The 13,894-nt window shown below is 43.4% G+C and overlaps 2 protein-coding genes across 13 annotated transcripts in view; one reads left to right on the forward strand and one right to left on the reverse strand.

The window, feature by feature from the left end:
* Window positions 1-4,809: 4,809 nt before the first annotated feature.
* snrpb2 (small nuclear ribonucleoprotein polypeptide B2) lies at window positions 4,810-10,008 on the reverse strand. Of its 2 annotated transcripts, none has more exons than XM_046313144.1 (7): window positions 9,933-10,008; window positions 9,525-9,619; window positions 9,170-9,342; window positions 8,818-8,952; window positions 6,780-6,818; window positions 5,764-5,852; window positions 4,810-5,203 (listed from the first exon to the last, which is right to left on the reverse strand). In XM_046313144.1, exons 2-7 carry the CDS (start codon window positions 9,586-9,588, stop codon window positions 5,044-5,046), a joined length of 660 nt encoding a protein of 219 aa, XP_046169100.1. In that variant the 5' UTR covers window positions 9,589-9,619; window positions 9,933-10,008; the 3' UTR covers window positions 4,810-5,043. The 2 variants fall into 2 exon arrangements, with proteins under 2 accessions (XP_046169100.1, XP_046169101.1); XM_046313145.1 differs by lacking the exon at window positions 9,933-10,008 and adding an exon at window positions 9,913-9,931.
* Window positions 10,009-10,069: 61 nt separating this feature from the next.
* The window catches only part of LOC124004316 (kinesin-like protein KIF16B), a 31,337-nt gene continuing 27,512 nt past the window's right edge, over window positions 10,070-13,894 (forward strand). For 7 of the 11 annotated variants that reach the window (XR_006833359.1, XM_046313133.1, XM_046313134.1 and 4 more), the window contains exons 1-4: window positions 10,070-10,441; window positions 11,745-11,814; window positions 12,300-12,413; window positions 13,631-13,747. Coding sequence is in view for 10 of the 11 variants with exons in the window: in XM_046313133.1 (XP_046169089.1) it covers window positions 10,395-10,441; window positions 11,745-11,814; window positions 12,300-12,413; window positions 13,631-13,747 (348 nt within the window). In the remaining variant the exon portion in view is untranslated. The remainder of the gene's footprint in view (window positions 10,442-11,744; window positions 11,815-12,299; window positions 12,414-13,630; window positions 13,748-13,894) is intronic. The other 4 variants (XM_046313140.1, XM_046313141.1, XM_046313142.1 and 1 more) reach the window with 1 other exon arrangement.

Below are 13,894 nucleotides of genomic sequence, written 5' to 3' on the forward strand. Positions count from 1 at the left end.
TGACTAATTCAAGCCCAGAAGTGGTAAGGGTTCTGACTTGAATTACTGTAAATGGCAAGCGCATGTCTCATAACAAGTACAAGCTAACTGGAGAAAACCCTCCTGTTGGTCTCGTAAGCATAACAAGCAAGGCAAAGACATTTATTTTTGTTTATACTATAACAAATGTAATTGCCCCACATGTATGGCGCTACCATACGTTAACAGCAAATTGCTTTTGATTCAACCTAATCGTTTATAGTTATCATTCTTGAGATCCCAAAAGTTAGCAGTGAGAGCTCAAAGTAGCCTGAGGAATTTCAACGCCAATTTGAACCTGGTGATTAAATTTTTATTTCACCCTCTACCTGAACAGATTATCATTAGTGAATTTCTTTCAGCCATTTATTTAACATTATAGATGAAAACTGAGGAATAAATTGATAGCGAAAGAAGCAGTGACGATGTCACCAAAAAGATCCTCCCATGCTTTTGAAGCTGATCTGGGACCAGCACCAACTGGCAGCGGTTATTTCCCCCCAATCTCACTCCTGTCACATGCCAGGCTTTACAGAGTGATTCCTCTGATGGCCATTGACAAATTAAATTGGATTTGTTTACAATCAGCGAATACAATGTGAAATGCTTACTTGGTTTTGCTCAATTGCTCTTACTTCACTGGGAATGTTGTTACCACACAACATGGCTATTTGTCAGTGCTATATATCTTAGTTTCTTTTTTTCCCCACATTCATTTAACCAGGTAGGCTAGTTGAGAACAAGTTCTCATTTACAACTGCGACCTGGCCAAGATAAAGCAAAGCAGTTCGACACATACAACACAGAGTTACACATGGAATAAACAAACATACAGTCAATAACAATAACAAAATTTAAACACTGGAGTGATAGATGTGCAGACAATGAATGTGCAAGTAGAGATATTGGGGTGCAAAGGAGCAAAAAGAAAATATAACAGTATGGGGATGAGGTAGTTGGATGGGCTATTTACAGATGGGCTATGTACAGGTGCAGTGATCTGTGAGCTGCCCTGACAGCTGGTGCTTAAAGTTAGTGAGGGAGATACGAGTTTCAAGCTTCAGTGATTTGCACAATTCGTTCCAGTCATTGAACTGGAAGGAAAGGCGGCCAAAGGAGCAATTGGCTTTGGGGGTGACCAGTGAAATATGCCTGCTGGAGCGCGTGCTACAGGTGGGTGCTGCTATGGTGACCAGCGAGTTGAGATAATGGGGGACTTTACCTAGCAGGGTCTTATAGATGACCTGAAGCCAGTGGATTTGGCGACGAGTATGAAGCGAGGGCCAGCCAACAAGAGCGTACAGGTTTCAGTGGTGGGTCGTATATGGGGCTTTGGTGACAAAACGGATGGCACTGTGATAGACTGCATCCAATTGATTGAGTAGGGTATTGGAGGCTATTTTGTAAATAACATCGCCGAAGTCGAGGATCGGTAGGATGGTCAGTTTTACAAGGGTATGCTTGGCAGCATGAGCCATGACAGGGTCTTGATCTAGTGGTCCTCCATCCACACCTTGATTGACCTGGCTGTGTGGTACAGAGCATTGTCCTGCTGGAAAAACCAATCCTCAGAGTTGGGGATCATTGTCAGAACAGAAGGAAGCAAGTTTTCTTCCAGGACAACCTTGTACGTGGCTTGATTCATGCGTCCTTCACAAAGACAAATCTGCCCGATTCCAGCCTTGCTGAAACACCACCAGATCATCACCAAACATCCACCAAATTTCACAGTAGGTGCGAGACAGTGGCTTGCAGGCCTCTCCAGGTTTTGCACACGACAACAGTCTCCTTGACAGACCCCGGATCCACAACCTCATCAAAATGTATAGATTCTATAGATGTTATAGGTATAGATGGTTAGATAATATACACTGAGGCTACAAAACATTAGGAACTCTTTACTCTTTACTCTTCCATGATATAGACTGACCAGGTGAGAGCTATGATCCCTTATTCATTTCAATCCACTTCAATCAGTGTAGATGAGGGGGGGGGGTTTAAGCCTTGAGACATGAATTGTGTAGGTGTGCAATTCAGAATGTGAATGGGAAAGTACACCGGCCCACGTGTGCCAAGAACTGCAACACTGCTGGGCTTTTAACGCTCACCAGTTTCTCGTGTGTATCAAGAATGGTCCACAACCCATAGGTATTCCAGCCAACTGTGGGAAGCATTGGAGTCAACATGGACACCTTGTAGAGTCCATGCCCTTGAGGGCAAAAGGGTGTTCAACTCAATATTAGTTGAGGTATTCCTAATGCTCCTCACACTCAGTGTAGGTATGTGTGAGAGGAAATCCAGAGTCCCTTAGTGGGGACCCAAACAATCAGTCAGTGACTGCACCCTATCCTGACCTGCACTTTGAGCCAACACATGAGTGTGTATGTTTGTGTGATACCTGCCTGGTAAAATTAAGTTTCAATTACCCTGACAGTAAAACATTGGGACATGTGTAGAGGACTAGCTTTGTGGAAATGGCACTCTTTGATGCCAGTCAGTGCTAATATAGAGCAGAATATAGTACTACAGCTCAAGGAGACCAGTTAGAAGTGGAGCAGATCAATATCCAGACAACGTCCTAAATGGCACACTATTACCCAAAAAGTGCACTACTTTTGACTGGAGCCCTATGGGAATAGGGTGCCAGCACTAAATACGAGAATAGGGTGCCATTTGGGACGCAACAAATACATTATCTTATCTTAAACCAGTTGGACCATTTACCAGACCCCCCCCCCCCCCAATGGAAAATGTGTCCTATCTTCACAAGGCACTTTATTTATCACAGCGTGCGATAGTCAAAAGCAGTGAACATCTGGACTCGTCGTGACGCCATCACATTTGAGATATCTTTGGGAGATAAATTGGTTTTCATTTGACCCTTCTCTCTCCATTGCTCCAGGGAACAAATACAACTTCATGATGAAGGTATAATTGTTCATTTGGAAATTGCTGACCCCATTGTCTGCACAAGCTTTCACCAGACAGCTGATGAACATGTTGTGTTGACTATATATTCGTAGACAATATTATTGATGTGCCTGTCAGTTGAGATGCTGAAGTATTACGAAGGCAGGCAGACCGTGCTCGATCCAAATAGATTGAACAGTCTGAATGGTAGTGAATTTACTATTGTTGGGAATGCTGATCCAAGAGCTTTGCATTAACCTCCAATTCAAATTCAGAAAGTCAACCCAGCCACATTTAAGTATTGTTTTGGGCTAATGACTGCAGGAGAGCCCAGATGCTAAACCCAACAGAACTGGCTAGAGGGGTTTCTGAAGTTTAAATTGAGCTGTAATAACTGTATTCAGGTCAATCTGACCATAAGTCATATAACCTATGTGCCGATGCTGGCACTAAGATGGCACTCAATGAGATGTGTACGGCCATAAGCAAACAAGAAAACGCTCATCCAGAGGCACCGCTCCTAGTGGCTTTAATGCAGGGAAACTTAAATCCATTTTACCTCATTTCTACCAGCATGTTAAATGTTCAACCACCTTTACTCCACACAGAGAGACGCGTACAAAGCTCTCCCTCGCTGAAGCAGATTTGGCAAATCTGACCATTTTTTACATGTGACTGGGATGGGAACTATAACAATTTGCCCACTTGATCACTGGACCAATGATTAGCATCCCCAATGTGAATTTGCAGAAGAAAACTATTTCACATTTATGTTCAGAGAGTAAGGATATCATGGCAGTACATTTTTACATGTTATTCGGCTTGAATCTACCTACAATCACCAGCTGTCCTTTTGGGGCCTTCGGGACCAGGGCTATAAATTCTCACCAGGGCTTCTGATGACCAGGTGGCGAATCGCATCTCTGCATGTCTGGCAGACATATCAGTGTGGATGACGGATCACCACCTCAAGCTGAACCTCGGCAAGACGGAGCTGCTCTTCCTCCCGGGGAAGGACTGCCCGTTCCATGATCTCGCCATCACGGTTGACAACTCCATTGTGTCCTCCTCCCAGAGCGCTAAGAACCTTGGCGTGATCCTGGCAACACCCTGTCGTTCTCAACTAACATCAAGGCGGTGGCCCGTTCCTGTAGGTTCATGCTCTACAACATCCGCAGAGTACGACCCTGCCTCACACAGGAAGCGGCACAGGTCCTAATCCAGGCACTTGTCATCTCCCGTCTGGATTACTGCAACTCGCTGTTGGCTGGACTCCCTGCCTGTGCCATTAAACCCCTACAACTCATCCAGAATGCCGCAGCCCGTCTGGTGTTCAACCTTCCCAAGTTCTCTCACGTCACCCCGCTCCTCCGCTCTCTCCACTGGCTTCCAGTTGAAGCTCACATCCGCTACAAGACCATGGTGCTTGCCTACGGAGCTGTGAGGGGAACGGCACCTCCAGGCTCTGATCAGGCCCTACACCCAAACAAGGGCACTGCGTTCATCCACCTCTGGCCTGCTCGCCTCCCTACCACTGAGGAAGTACAGCTCCCACTCAGCCCAGTCAAAACTGTTCACTGCTCTGGCCCCCCAATGGTGGAACAAACTCCCTCACGACGCCAGGACAGCGGAGTCAATCACCACCTTCCGGAGACACCTGAAACCCCACATCTTTAAGGAATACCTAGGATAGGATAAAGTAATCCTTCTCACCCCCCCCTTAAAAGATTTAGATGCACTATTGTAAAGTGGCTGTTCCACTGGATGTCATAAGGTGAATGCACCAATTTGTAAGTCGCTCTGGATAAGAGCGTCTGCTAAATGACTTAAATATAAATGTAAATTCAGAACATGTCAGAGGAAGCATCTGAGGCACCACAGTTACACAAAAGTCCTTTATTACTGTGCCATATAAAATAGAGACGATGTTTCGAGGATTCTCTTCACACTCCACCTCACAGCGACGGCACAGAAATCAGTCAAAAAAGAAAACTAGGAAAACTCCTGGGAGATTCCACAGTCGATGCATAAAAACGAAGGGGGGGAATCAGGGGGTCCAACCAATCTCTAACCCAGAGTCCAATATGTGTCCCCTGTCCAGTGACATCGCTGGAACTACTTCTTGGCATAAGTGATCTTCATGGCGCATTGGGCCGTAATCCGGAAGCCCTGCAGTGCGTCTTTGGCCACTCCCGCCTGGCCCTCGCTCTCAAACTCTACAAAGGAGATGTCATGTTTGCCAGGGACGAGTCGCACCTCTTTGAAACCAGGGAATCTACGAGGAAAAAAAGAGAAATCACAGGTGTATTGAGAGAAAGGAAATGTTCAGAAATCACAAATGTAATGGGATAGAGCCGACGTGATCTCCCTTTTCACACAATGGCATTTCTATTTGAATGTTCTATAGTTTTGCACCCTCTTGAACAGAGCCCCAGTTACCATGCTGCAAAATATAATATATTAAAAGACTTCACCACCTGGCAATGGTGAAGTCTTTAATGTGAATGATATAAAGCAGAGGTTCTTAAACGTTTTCAGCTCACGACCCAAATGAGAAATTGACTGTCCTCCTGTGACCCAAATCGCCCTCCAACGACCCAAATTAAGAAGAAACCGTGTGTGATTATACATGTATTCTCATAACACGCAACCCACTACTCTCACGTGCCCAGGGCTCCTCCCCATAGTTCAAGAAACCCTGATATAAAGCTACTACTGTATATTTCACAAGTTCATGAGCCAGACTTAATAACAATTGCTGCCGAAGTTGAATGAATGCAAATCGGGCATCTAGGCTAGTTTACTCATTGGACAACAAGATCATTCAATACTCACTGATTGAACAGCATGGAGAGCATCATTTCATTAGTTTCCTCTGGCAGGTTATTAAGGAATAAAATGTAGTTGGGTGGATTGTCTGGAACCTAAAAAGACAAAAGAAATCAGTCTAATTGTCACATGAAACCGTACCATAAAACATTTTTTACAGCTTAGTCAATAAGCGGACCACTCTGTAGCACTCCAACCGTTAACCCAAAACAGGGCGCATCAAACAGTAAAATGTTCCTAAAGTAGTGAGAGTAGAGATTTTGCATTAAAGAGTCCATATCAGCACTAGTGATTTAGTCACTCACAAGGGGCTGAGTAAACACAACCCCATAGACATCTCAATGGAGTTGAGTTGTGATGAGTGTCGGCGTAGTGTACCCCCTATTCCAGTCGGTATCAGTCGATACTTTAAAATGCGTACCTTGTACCCATGTTTCTCCTGTGTAACTATGTTCTATTCTCTGGGTGCTGCAATCCGTCGTTTTTGGGGAAACAGCATTATTTTACGCAACCTCCGCAAAGGGGGCTGTTGTTTGTTAACGGAGAAGGTGCAGCCACGTCATTGCTCAGCTGATTTTTTTTTGGGGGGGGGGGCAGAAGATGCAAAGAAAGCAAATTCTTATCAAAAACTATGGAGTCCAACTCCCACTGACAACTCTATAACAATCAGGACAAGCACAGGTACACTGTTAGCATCAAATCATTTCTAGAAGCAACGCGTGGTAGTGCATGTTTGAAGTCACCAACTTCATATTCTATTGGAGTAATATTGGAGTAATTTGACAGACGTCACAAAAATGCTTAATTTAAAAAAAAAATCATAAACTCCAGGTGGCATCACCCAAAGAAAAGAACACAGGTACAAGGTACAAGTATTGACTGATAACGACTTGATGTAGTCGGAGGTACACTCACAACGCCACTGAGATGTATATGATGCGGAGTTTACTCAGCAAAAGGGAAATGAACAAGTTCACTTAACATTCTAGGTTATTATACTTGATAGGGCTAGAAAGGCTTACCTGCATGGTCGTTGGAGCGTTGGTTGTGCTGGCTGATCCCTGTTAATATAAAAGATAAACAAGTTATGAAAATCACGTTGGGAGTAAAATGACTGACTACATTCAAAAGCGTACAGGATGGCATATAGGCTCTGGTCAAAAAGATTGACTATAATATATAGTATGGGGAATTGGATGCCATTTGGGAAGCATTCATACAGCCTATGTGCCGATGCAGGCGCTAAGACCGCACTCAATGAGCTGAATACGGCTACAGGCAAACGCTCATCCAGAGGCGGCGCTCCTAGTGACCGGGGACTTTAATGAGGGGAAACTAAAATCCATTTTAACTGATTTCTACCAGCATGTTTTAAAATGTACAACCAGGGAAAAGTATTACAACTCTAGACCACCTTTACTTCACACACAGAGATGCGTACAAAGCTCTCCCTCACCCTCCATTTGGAAAATCTGACCATAATTCTATCCTCCTGATTCCTGCTTACAAGCAAATACTCATGCAAGAAGAACCAGTAACTCTGTCAATAATAATGTGGTCAGATGAAGCGGGTGCTAAGCTACAAGACAGTTTTGCTTGCACAGACTGGAATATGTTCCGGGATTCTTCAGATGGTATTGAGGAGTACACCATTATCCCAGAAACCCTAGAACCACTCCAATTTGCCTACCACCCTAGCAGATCCACATGATGCAATCCCTATTGCACTCCACACTGCCATTTCCCACCAGGACAAAGGGAACACCTATGTGAGAATGATATTCATTGACTACAGCTCAGCGTTCAACACCACAGTGCCCTCAGAAGCTCATCACACTAAGCTAAGGACCATTGGACTAAACACCTCCCTCTGCAACTGGATCCTGGACTTCATGATGGGCCGCCCCTGGGCGGTAAGGGTCGGTAACAACACATCCGCCACGCTGATCCTCAACACTGTGGGCCCCCCCAGGGGTGCATGCTCAGTCCCCTCCTATACTCCCTGTTCACCCATGCGTGCATGGCCAGGCACGACTCCAACAGTGACAACAGTGGTAGGCCCGATCACCGATAATGGTGAGACAGCCTATAGGGAGGAGGTTAGACACCTGGCCGTGTGGTGCCAGGATAATAACCTCTCCTTCAAAGTGATCAAGACAAAGTAGATGATTGTGGACGACAGGAAAAGGAGGACGAGCACACCCCCATTCTCATTGACAGAGCTGTAGTGAAGCAGGTTGAGACCTTCAAGTTCCTTGGTGTCCACATCAACAAACTATCATGGTCCAAATGCACCAAGACAGTCGTAAAGAGGGCACAACAAAGCCTATTCCCCCTCAGGAGACTGAAAAAATTTGGCACAGGTCCTCCGATCCTCAAAAGGTTCCACAGCAGCACCATTGAGGACATCCTGACTGGTTGCATCACAGCCTGGTATGGCAACTGCTCGGCCTCCAACCGCAGGGCACTACAGAGGGTAGTGCGCATGGCCCAGTGCATCACTGGGGCCAAGCTTCCTGCCACACAGGACCTCCATACCAGGCAGTCAGAGGAAGGCCCTAAAAATTGTCAAAGACTCCAGCCACCTTAGTCATAGACTGTTCGCTCTGCTACCGCACGGCAAGCGGTACTGGAACGCCAAGTCTAGGTCCAAGAGTTCTTAACAGCTTCTACCCCAAGCCATAAGACTCTTGAACAGCTAATCAAATGGCTCCCCAAACTATTTGCATTGCCCCCCTCCCCCTTTTACACTGCTGCTACTCTCTGTTTATTATCGATGCATAGTCATTTTACCTCTATGTTACCTCAATTACCTCAACTAACCAGTGCCCTCGCACATTGACTCTGTACCGGTACCCCCTGTATATAGCCTCGCCACTGTTATTTTACTGCTGCTCTTGAATTATTTGTTACTTTTATTTTTCACTTATCTATTTTTTACTTAACACTTATTTTTCTTAAAACTGCATTTCTGGTTAAGGGCTTGTAAGTTAGCATTTCACCTGTTGTATTCGGTGCTTGTGACTAATAACATTTGAAAATTTGATATACTAGTCTCACCAGTGCTGGTTTCTTGGCCACATTGGCCACTTGATCTTGAGCCTTCTTCTTCCTGTCCTTCTTCTTGTCCTTGTCCCCAAATGTGCCTCTGATTTTGGAGATCACCTCTGAGTCTGTCTTAGCATACTGAATGCGCTGAAAATGAGAGATATAAGTACAATCAGATGTAAGCCAAGCACAGACCTGGGTCATATTCACAAGAAACCAAATGGTAGAAAACAGACCAAAAAGCGGAGAAAGTGTCTGAAACTCCCGTTGTCATTGCAAAATGTTTTGCTGCTACTGGGCAAAAAGTTTTGCCATTACTGCCATTTGTGAAAATGACATACACAACTACTAAGTAATAACTTACCATGGGCTTATTGTAGAAAGGGAATCCTTGAAGTTGACGCAGTGCGTTCGTAGCTGATGCAAGCTCTTTGAACACCACAAATGCCTGCCCTCTCATCTTCATGGTTTTCATGGCAACAATGTCCATGACTTGCCCAAACTGCGAGAACAGGGCATAGAGTGACCGCTTCAGTTCTAGAAGGCAACAACAACAAATGTTACATCACTTTTATTACTTATAGACCATCGACACAGACAAATAAATCTATGTAAACTTACTACAGCTCCAGTACAAGAGGATACATTGCTATCTAGCTCTGAAGGAACGCTGTAGCTAACTGCATGATCTTGGAACAAAGATGCACTGTGATTCTTACCATCCTTCTTGATCTTATCATTTACATTATTGATGTAAATGGTGTGGTTTGGTCGAATATCCATGATTAACAACTGTCCCCTAGCGCTCTTCTACCTGGAACAACAACAAAACAAAAACATCGCCACATTAGCTGGGTACTTTAGCTTGCTAACTAGCTGTAGCTACTACTGGCTAGCAGGTACAGTAAATGAAGTGGTAAGGCACGCTAACTAGCATTAGCTAGCTAGTGGTAAGGCACGCTAACTAGCATTAGCTAGCTAGTTAACAGTTCTAATAAGCTTCATCACCTCGAACTGATAGCTGGTGCTACTGACCAGACAAATGTACAGATTAAACAGATCAACATTTTTATGTGTGCAAACAAAACTGATTGCAGATAAACTGACTTGAAACTGTTAGCGCTCACCTCTCTCAACACACTTTCCAGAAAACACAGGAAGTAAATGTGTGCGCGTTGCTTGGTTCTTCTTCGGTTAATCAATAGTTCTCTACCGCCATCGTCTGTACTGGAGTGTAACTATTTCCCCCACGAATGTATTTTGTCCTTTCCGACTACTCGTATCAGCTTTGTGATATACTAACGGATGACACAGTGCATTTTGTTATTTTTCTGTGGCGGTAATGATAACAGGCTAATATAAAGTGCACGCTCAAGTCTCAGGAGGGAGCACAAGTAGCTAGCGCTCTTCTATTGAAAGTAACCTTGGCTCTGTGTGCAACCGGTCGGGAGGTACAGAGGGAACTGGACACATACTCAAGATACAGAAACGCGCTTGCCACATTTATTTGTACTTAACACGATTGGGTTGTGATTTTCAAGGACAGCTGGATCTAGTAACAGGTGAGGCAGACAGAAAGGGGATGTGCAATGGCATCGGTGCGGGTGGCTGTCCGGCTCAGGCCTATGAACAGACGGTAAGTAAAGCAGAACACATGCTAAACAAACAAAAACGAACAAATGCTGCTATTGTTGTTACTAATGGTTATATTGTTTCATTTTAAGAGAGGCGCTCGGCTGGACACTGGTTCACTGTGATACATGGTAACCAGTTCTAACTTCGAACAGTTTAATGCACTCTAATTTGCATCTGGCCATGTAGCATGAACACTGCTTAATATACGTGTCATATCAAACACTGACGTTGCCACAAGTGTCTCTTCCAAAATGTAACGGGTTACAGCATTTGGGATGTAAATGCCAACCGCACTCAAAGGAACACGAGCCCTCCACACACCCTCTTGCTAAACCACCAATAAGAACGCCTGGATGTTGGCACACAAACATTATTTTAGGTAACAGACAGCTGGCAAGTTGACGGGTGAACAAGTTTAACCAACAAAACAAACACGAAGAGTAGGAACTAGAGCTACCATGGCTGTGCTGTGTCTGGTATTGGGAGTTAGTATTGGGAGCCACCCAGGGATTATGGGACACCTTAATACTTTTCTGACAAACTATTTCCAACAGTAAATAGGATACATGTATAGCTGCATGACAGAAGACCACCACCCTGCCACTTACTCTACACACCCATGTTAAATGTGGGTGTGTGAAATATGATGTACAGATGCCAAATAAGTAAGATGCACTATGCACCTGCAGAAAAAACAAGGAAGGATTCTGAAGGAAGTAACCTTTCACACATTTTTTTTTTTACCAAGCAGCCCAGAATATAACCTGATCCAGTTGGCATCGTGTTGATGGTAATCTGTTCGGCAGCAGAAAGTACGGTTTTATTTAATTCCAGTATGTCTTACTGGAAAGGCCACTAATAATTCAAGCTTGAACTGAATACTTCCACAGAGGGACTAGGAAGAGTTGTACCAAGAAATATTTCCTCCACACTTCGAGTGATCAATCAAGCAAATAAGAACTGAGAGGATTCAGTTGGGGCATTCTTCCAGATCCCAGACGGCCCCATCTTAGAGAGAATGTAGTCTTCTACAAAGATAACAATGCCCAACATTATAGATGAATTAGTCACAGTAAATTTGTTTACTATGTTGTCTTTTGTTGCTAATGTAACAGGTACCTTTCTTGTTGGTCCAATTTGTGAATCACAAAGTACTGCAATGTGGTACAACCTGAAAGTAATACTTTTCTTACTCTGATGCTCCTTCATTGGTTCACTGTCTCTGTTGCATTGTGGTTTGGCCCAGAAAGGGAAAGCTTAATTATTTGGAAGTATTAACCTGTTTTATGTTTTTATTTTTACAGGGAGAAGGATTTGACTGCCAAAAACATAATTGAAATAAAAGGGGACAAGACCACCATTACAAACTTGAGGGTAATTTTAAGTTTTAAACAGCCTTTCTACAATAATAATCAATTAACCCATAGCTAGGCCTGTATTTCTTTTTGTCTGGCAGATGTTTAGCATAAAGTTTTATTGAATATATATTTTTTAATACTAGTTCTATTTCATCAGTTTATTTAATTATTTGGTCTTAACATATGATCAGTGAACATGCCTCGTGTTCGGGGCTCCTGAGTGTCACAGCGGTCTAAGGCACTACATCTCAGTGCTAGTGGCGTCACTACAGACCCTGGTTCGATTCCAGACTGTATCACAACCGGCTGTGATTGGGAGTCCCAAAGGGCGGCGCACAATTGGCCGAGCGTCGTCCGGATTAGGGTTCAGACGGGGTAGGCCGTCATTGTAAATAAAAATTTGTTTTTAATTGACTTGCCTAGTTAAAGGTTAAATAAATAAAATTGCACTCCGCTTTGTGTTTACAGTATATTTCAGCCTATTTTGTTCTATTTCATTAGATACCAGATGGCATTTCCGGCGATTTGATGAGGGAGAGAAAAAAAACCTTCACCTATGACTTCTCCTATGATTCCGCCGACAGTAAAAGCAACACCTTTGTCTCTCAAGAAAAGGTAAATGTCATATTTCGGTCGGAAAATGTGATCTGGACTAACACTTTCTGTTTGTTTTTTTTCCTCACGTTTTTGTTGTCCAAATCCGATTATAGTCAAAGCAGCTTACATTCAGGGGTCATTACATTTTTATTTTTTTTACTTGTAGGACATTTTTGTTATGGATGGAAGTTTGAGTCAAAGCAGTTTGCTAATGTTCTGTTAGTCTACATGTTGACTCACAAGCTTCAGACATAAGATATGACTTACAGTTGTGCAACTTTTTATTTTATTTTTATCATAATATTTCATCATACAGGGGTCAAAGTAGATTTAATTTCTGGTTCAGTACCTTCTCACATGTGCACATTTTTGTTTTTGGAGGCCTAAACAGAATGACTTAAATAATCCATGTTAAGATCTCTGTGGGCCAATTGGTAAAGACCTGGCATTAACATAACCAGTCATTATGTTTTCATCTGATTATCAAACAATCTGATGAAAACGCTCCTGTAAGCCTGGTTACCTGCGCACATTCCGCTTCTCTAAAATAATTCCTGAATGAATATTGTGCACCCGCCAATTGAATAATGGAAAGAGACATCTGTAACAAAAAAAATCACTGAATGTCATTCATGGTGTTCGTTTTTGGTCAGGCTTACACTTGTAGCCTGAATTGCTGCGTCTGTCCACGTGCATCTCGGTCACAGCCACTCTTCTGTCTTTGCAAAATGTGTTATTGCCCAACAGCATCGCATTTTGGAGTGTATTCCACACGTTTTCAAGTCCATTTGCTAATTTTTCAGGTGGGTGACAATGCGCTAATGATAGAGTTTTCTTGGAATCATTGTTTTAATTATTGTGAAAGGCTTCTGTTCAACTGGCTTACTTTCACCCCTGGCATAATGTCAGTGCAGTATCAACAGTAACACAGCCTATGAGTTAACTGTTATAAATATGTTAACGTTTTGCATGCATAAATTCCATATTTTTGAGTTTGTACTGTATTGGCTAGTTTCTTTCTTTCACTGACTTCTTAAAGTGAGATCTGTTTTAGCTAGTTAGATCTGGGGCCTGTTCAGGTTGCCACAACTGTACAGACCATTCAGATCTAAATGTACTGTTTGGAACAAATGAGTCCCTGTCATTGTGAATCATATCAGCTACATTCCATTTTGCCAACGCTCTGAACATTTCACCTTTTTGAACAAGCCCATGTTTGCCCTCTTCCTTTGTAGGTGTTCAAAGACCTGGGCTCAGATGTCCTCAAGGCTGCGTTCCAAGGCTATAACGCCTGCATCTTTGCCTACGGCCAGACCGGCTCAGGGAAGTCCTACACCATGATGGGAAATCCAGTGAGATGAACATTCCCTTTTTTGGCCTGTGATCATAAAACATATCGGAGTAGGAGTGCTGATCTCGGATCAGGTCCCTCTTGTCTATATAATCTTATTAATAATTATCTAAAAAAGCACTCCTACCCAGAGACGCTTTATGAATAC

Source organism: Oncorhynchus gorbuscha, linkage group LG18 (genome assembly GCF_021184085.1).
Source record: "Oncorhynchus gorbuscha isolate QuinsamMale2020 ecotype Even-year linkage group LG18, OgorEven_v1.0, whole genome shotgun sequence".
NCBI classification, from domain to species: Eukaryota; Metazoa; Chordata; class Actinopteri; order Salmoniformes; family Salmonidae; genus Oncorhynchus; species Oncorhynchus gorbuscha.

What these genes read in the sequence shown, in the direction of transcription:
- snrpb2 (XM_046313144.1), bottom strand. Translation starts at nt 9,588, where the DNA reads ATGGATATTCGACCAAACCACACCATTTACATCAATAATGTAAATGAT. An exon ending in TGATAAGATCAAGAAGGATG is followed by an intron (nt 9,343 to 9,524) that starts GTAAGAATCACA and finishes GTTGCCTTCTAG; the next exon opens with AACTGAAGCGGTCACTCTAT. An exon ending in CTCTCCATGCTGTTCAATCA is followed by an intron (nt 5,204 to 5,763) that starts GTGAGTATTGAA and finishes TTTTCCTCGTAG; the next exon opens with ATTCCCTGGTTTCAAAGAGG.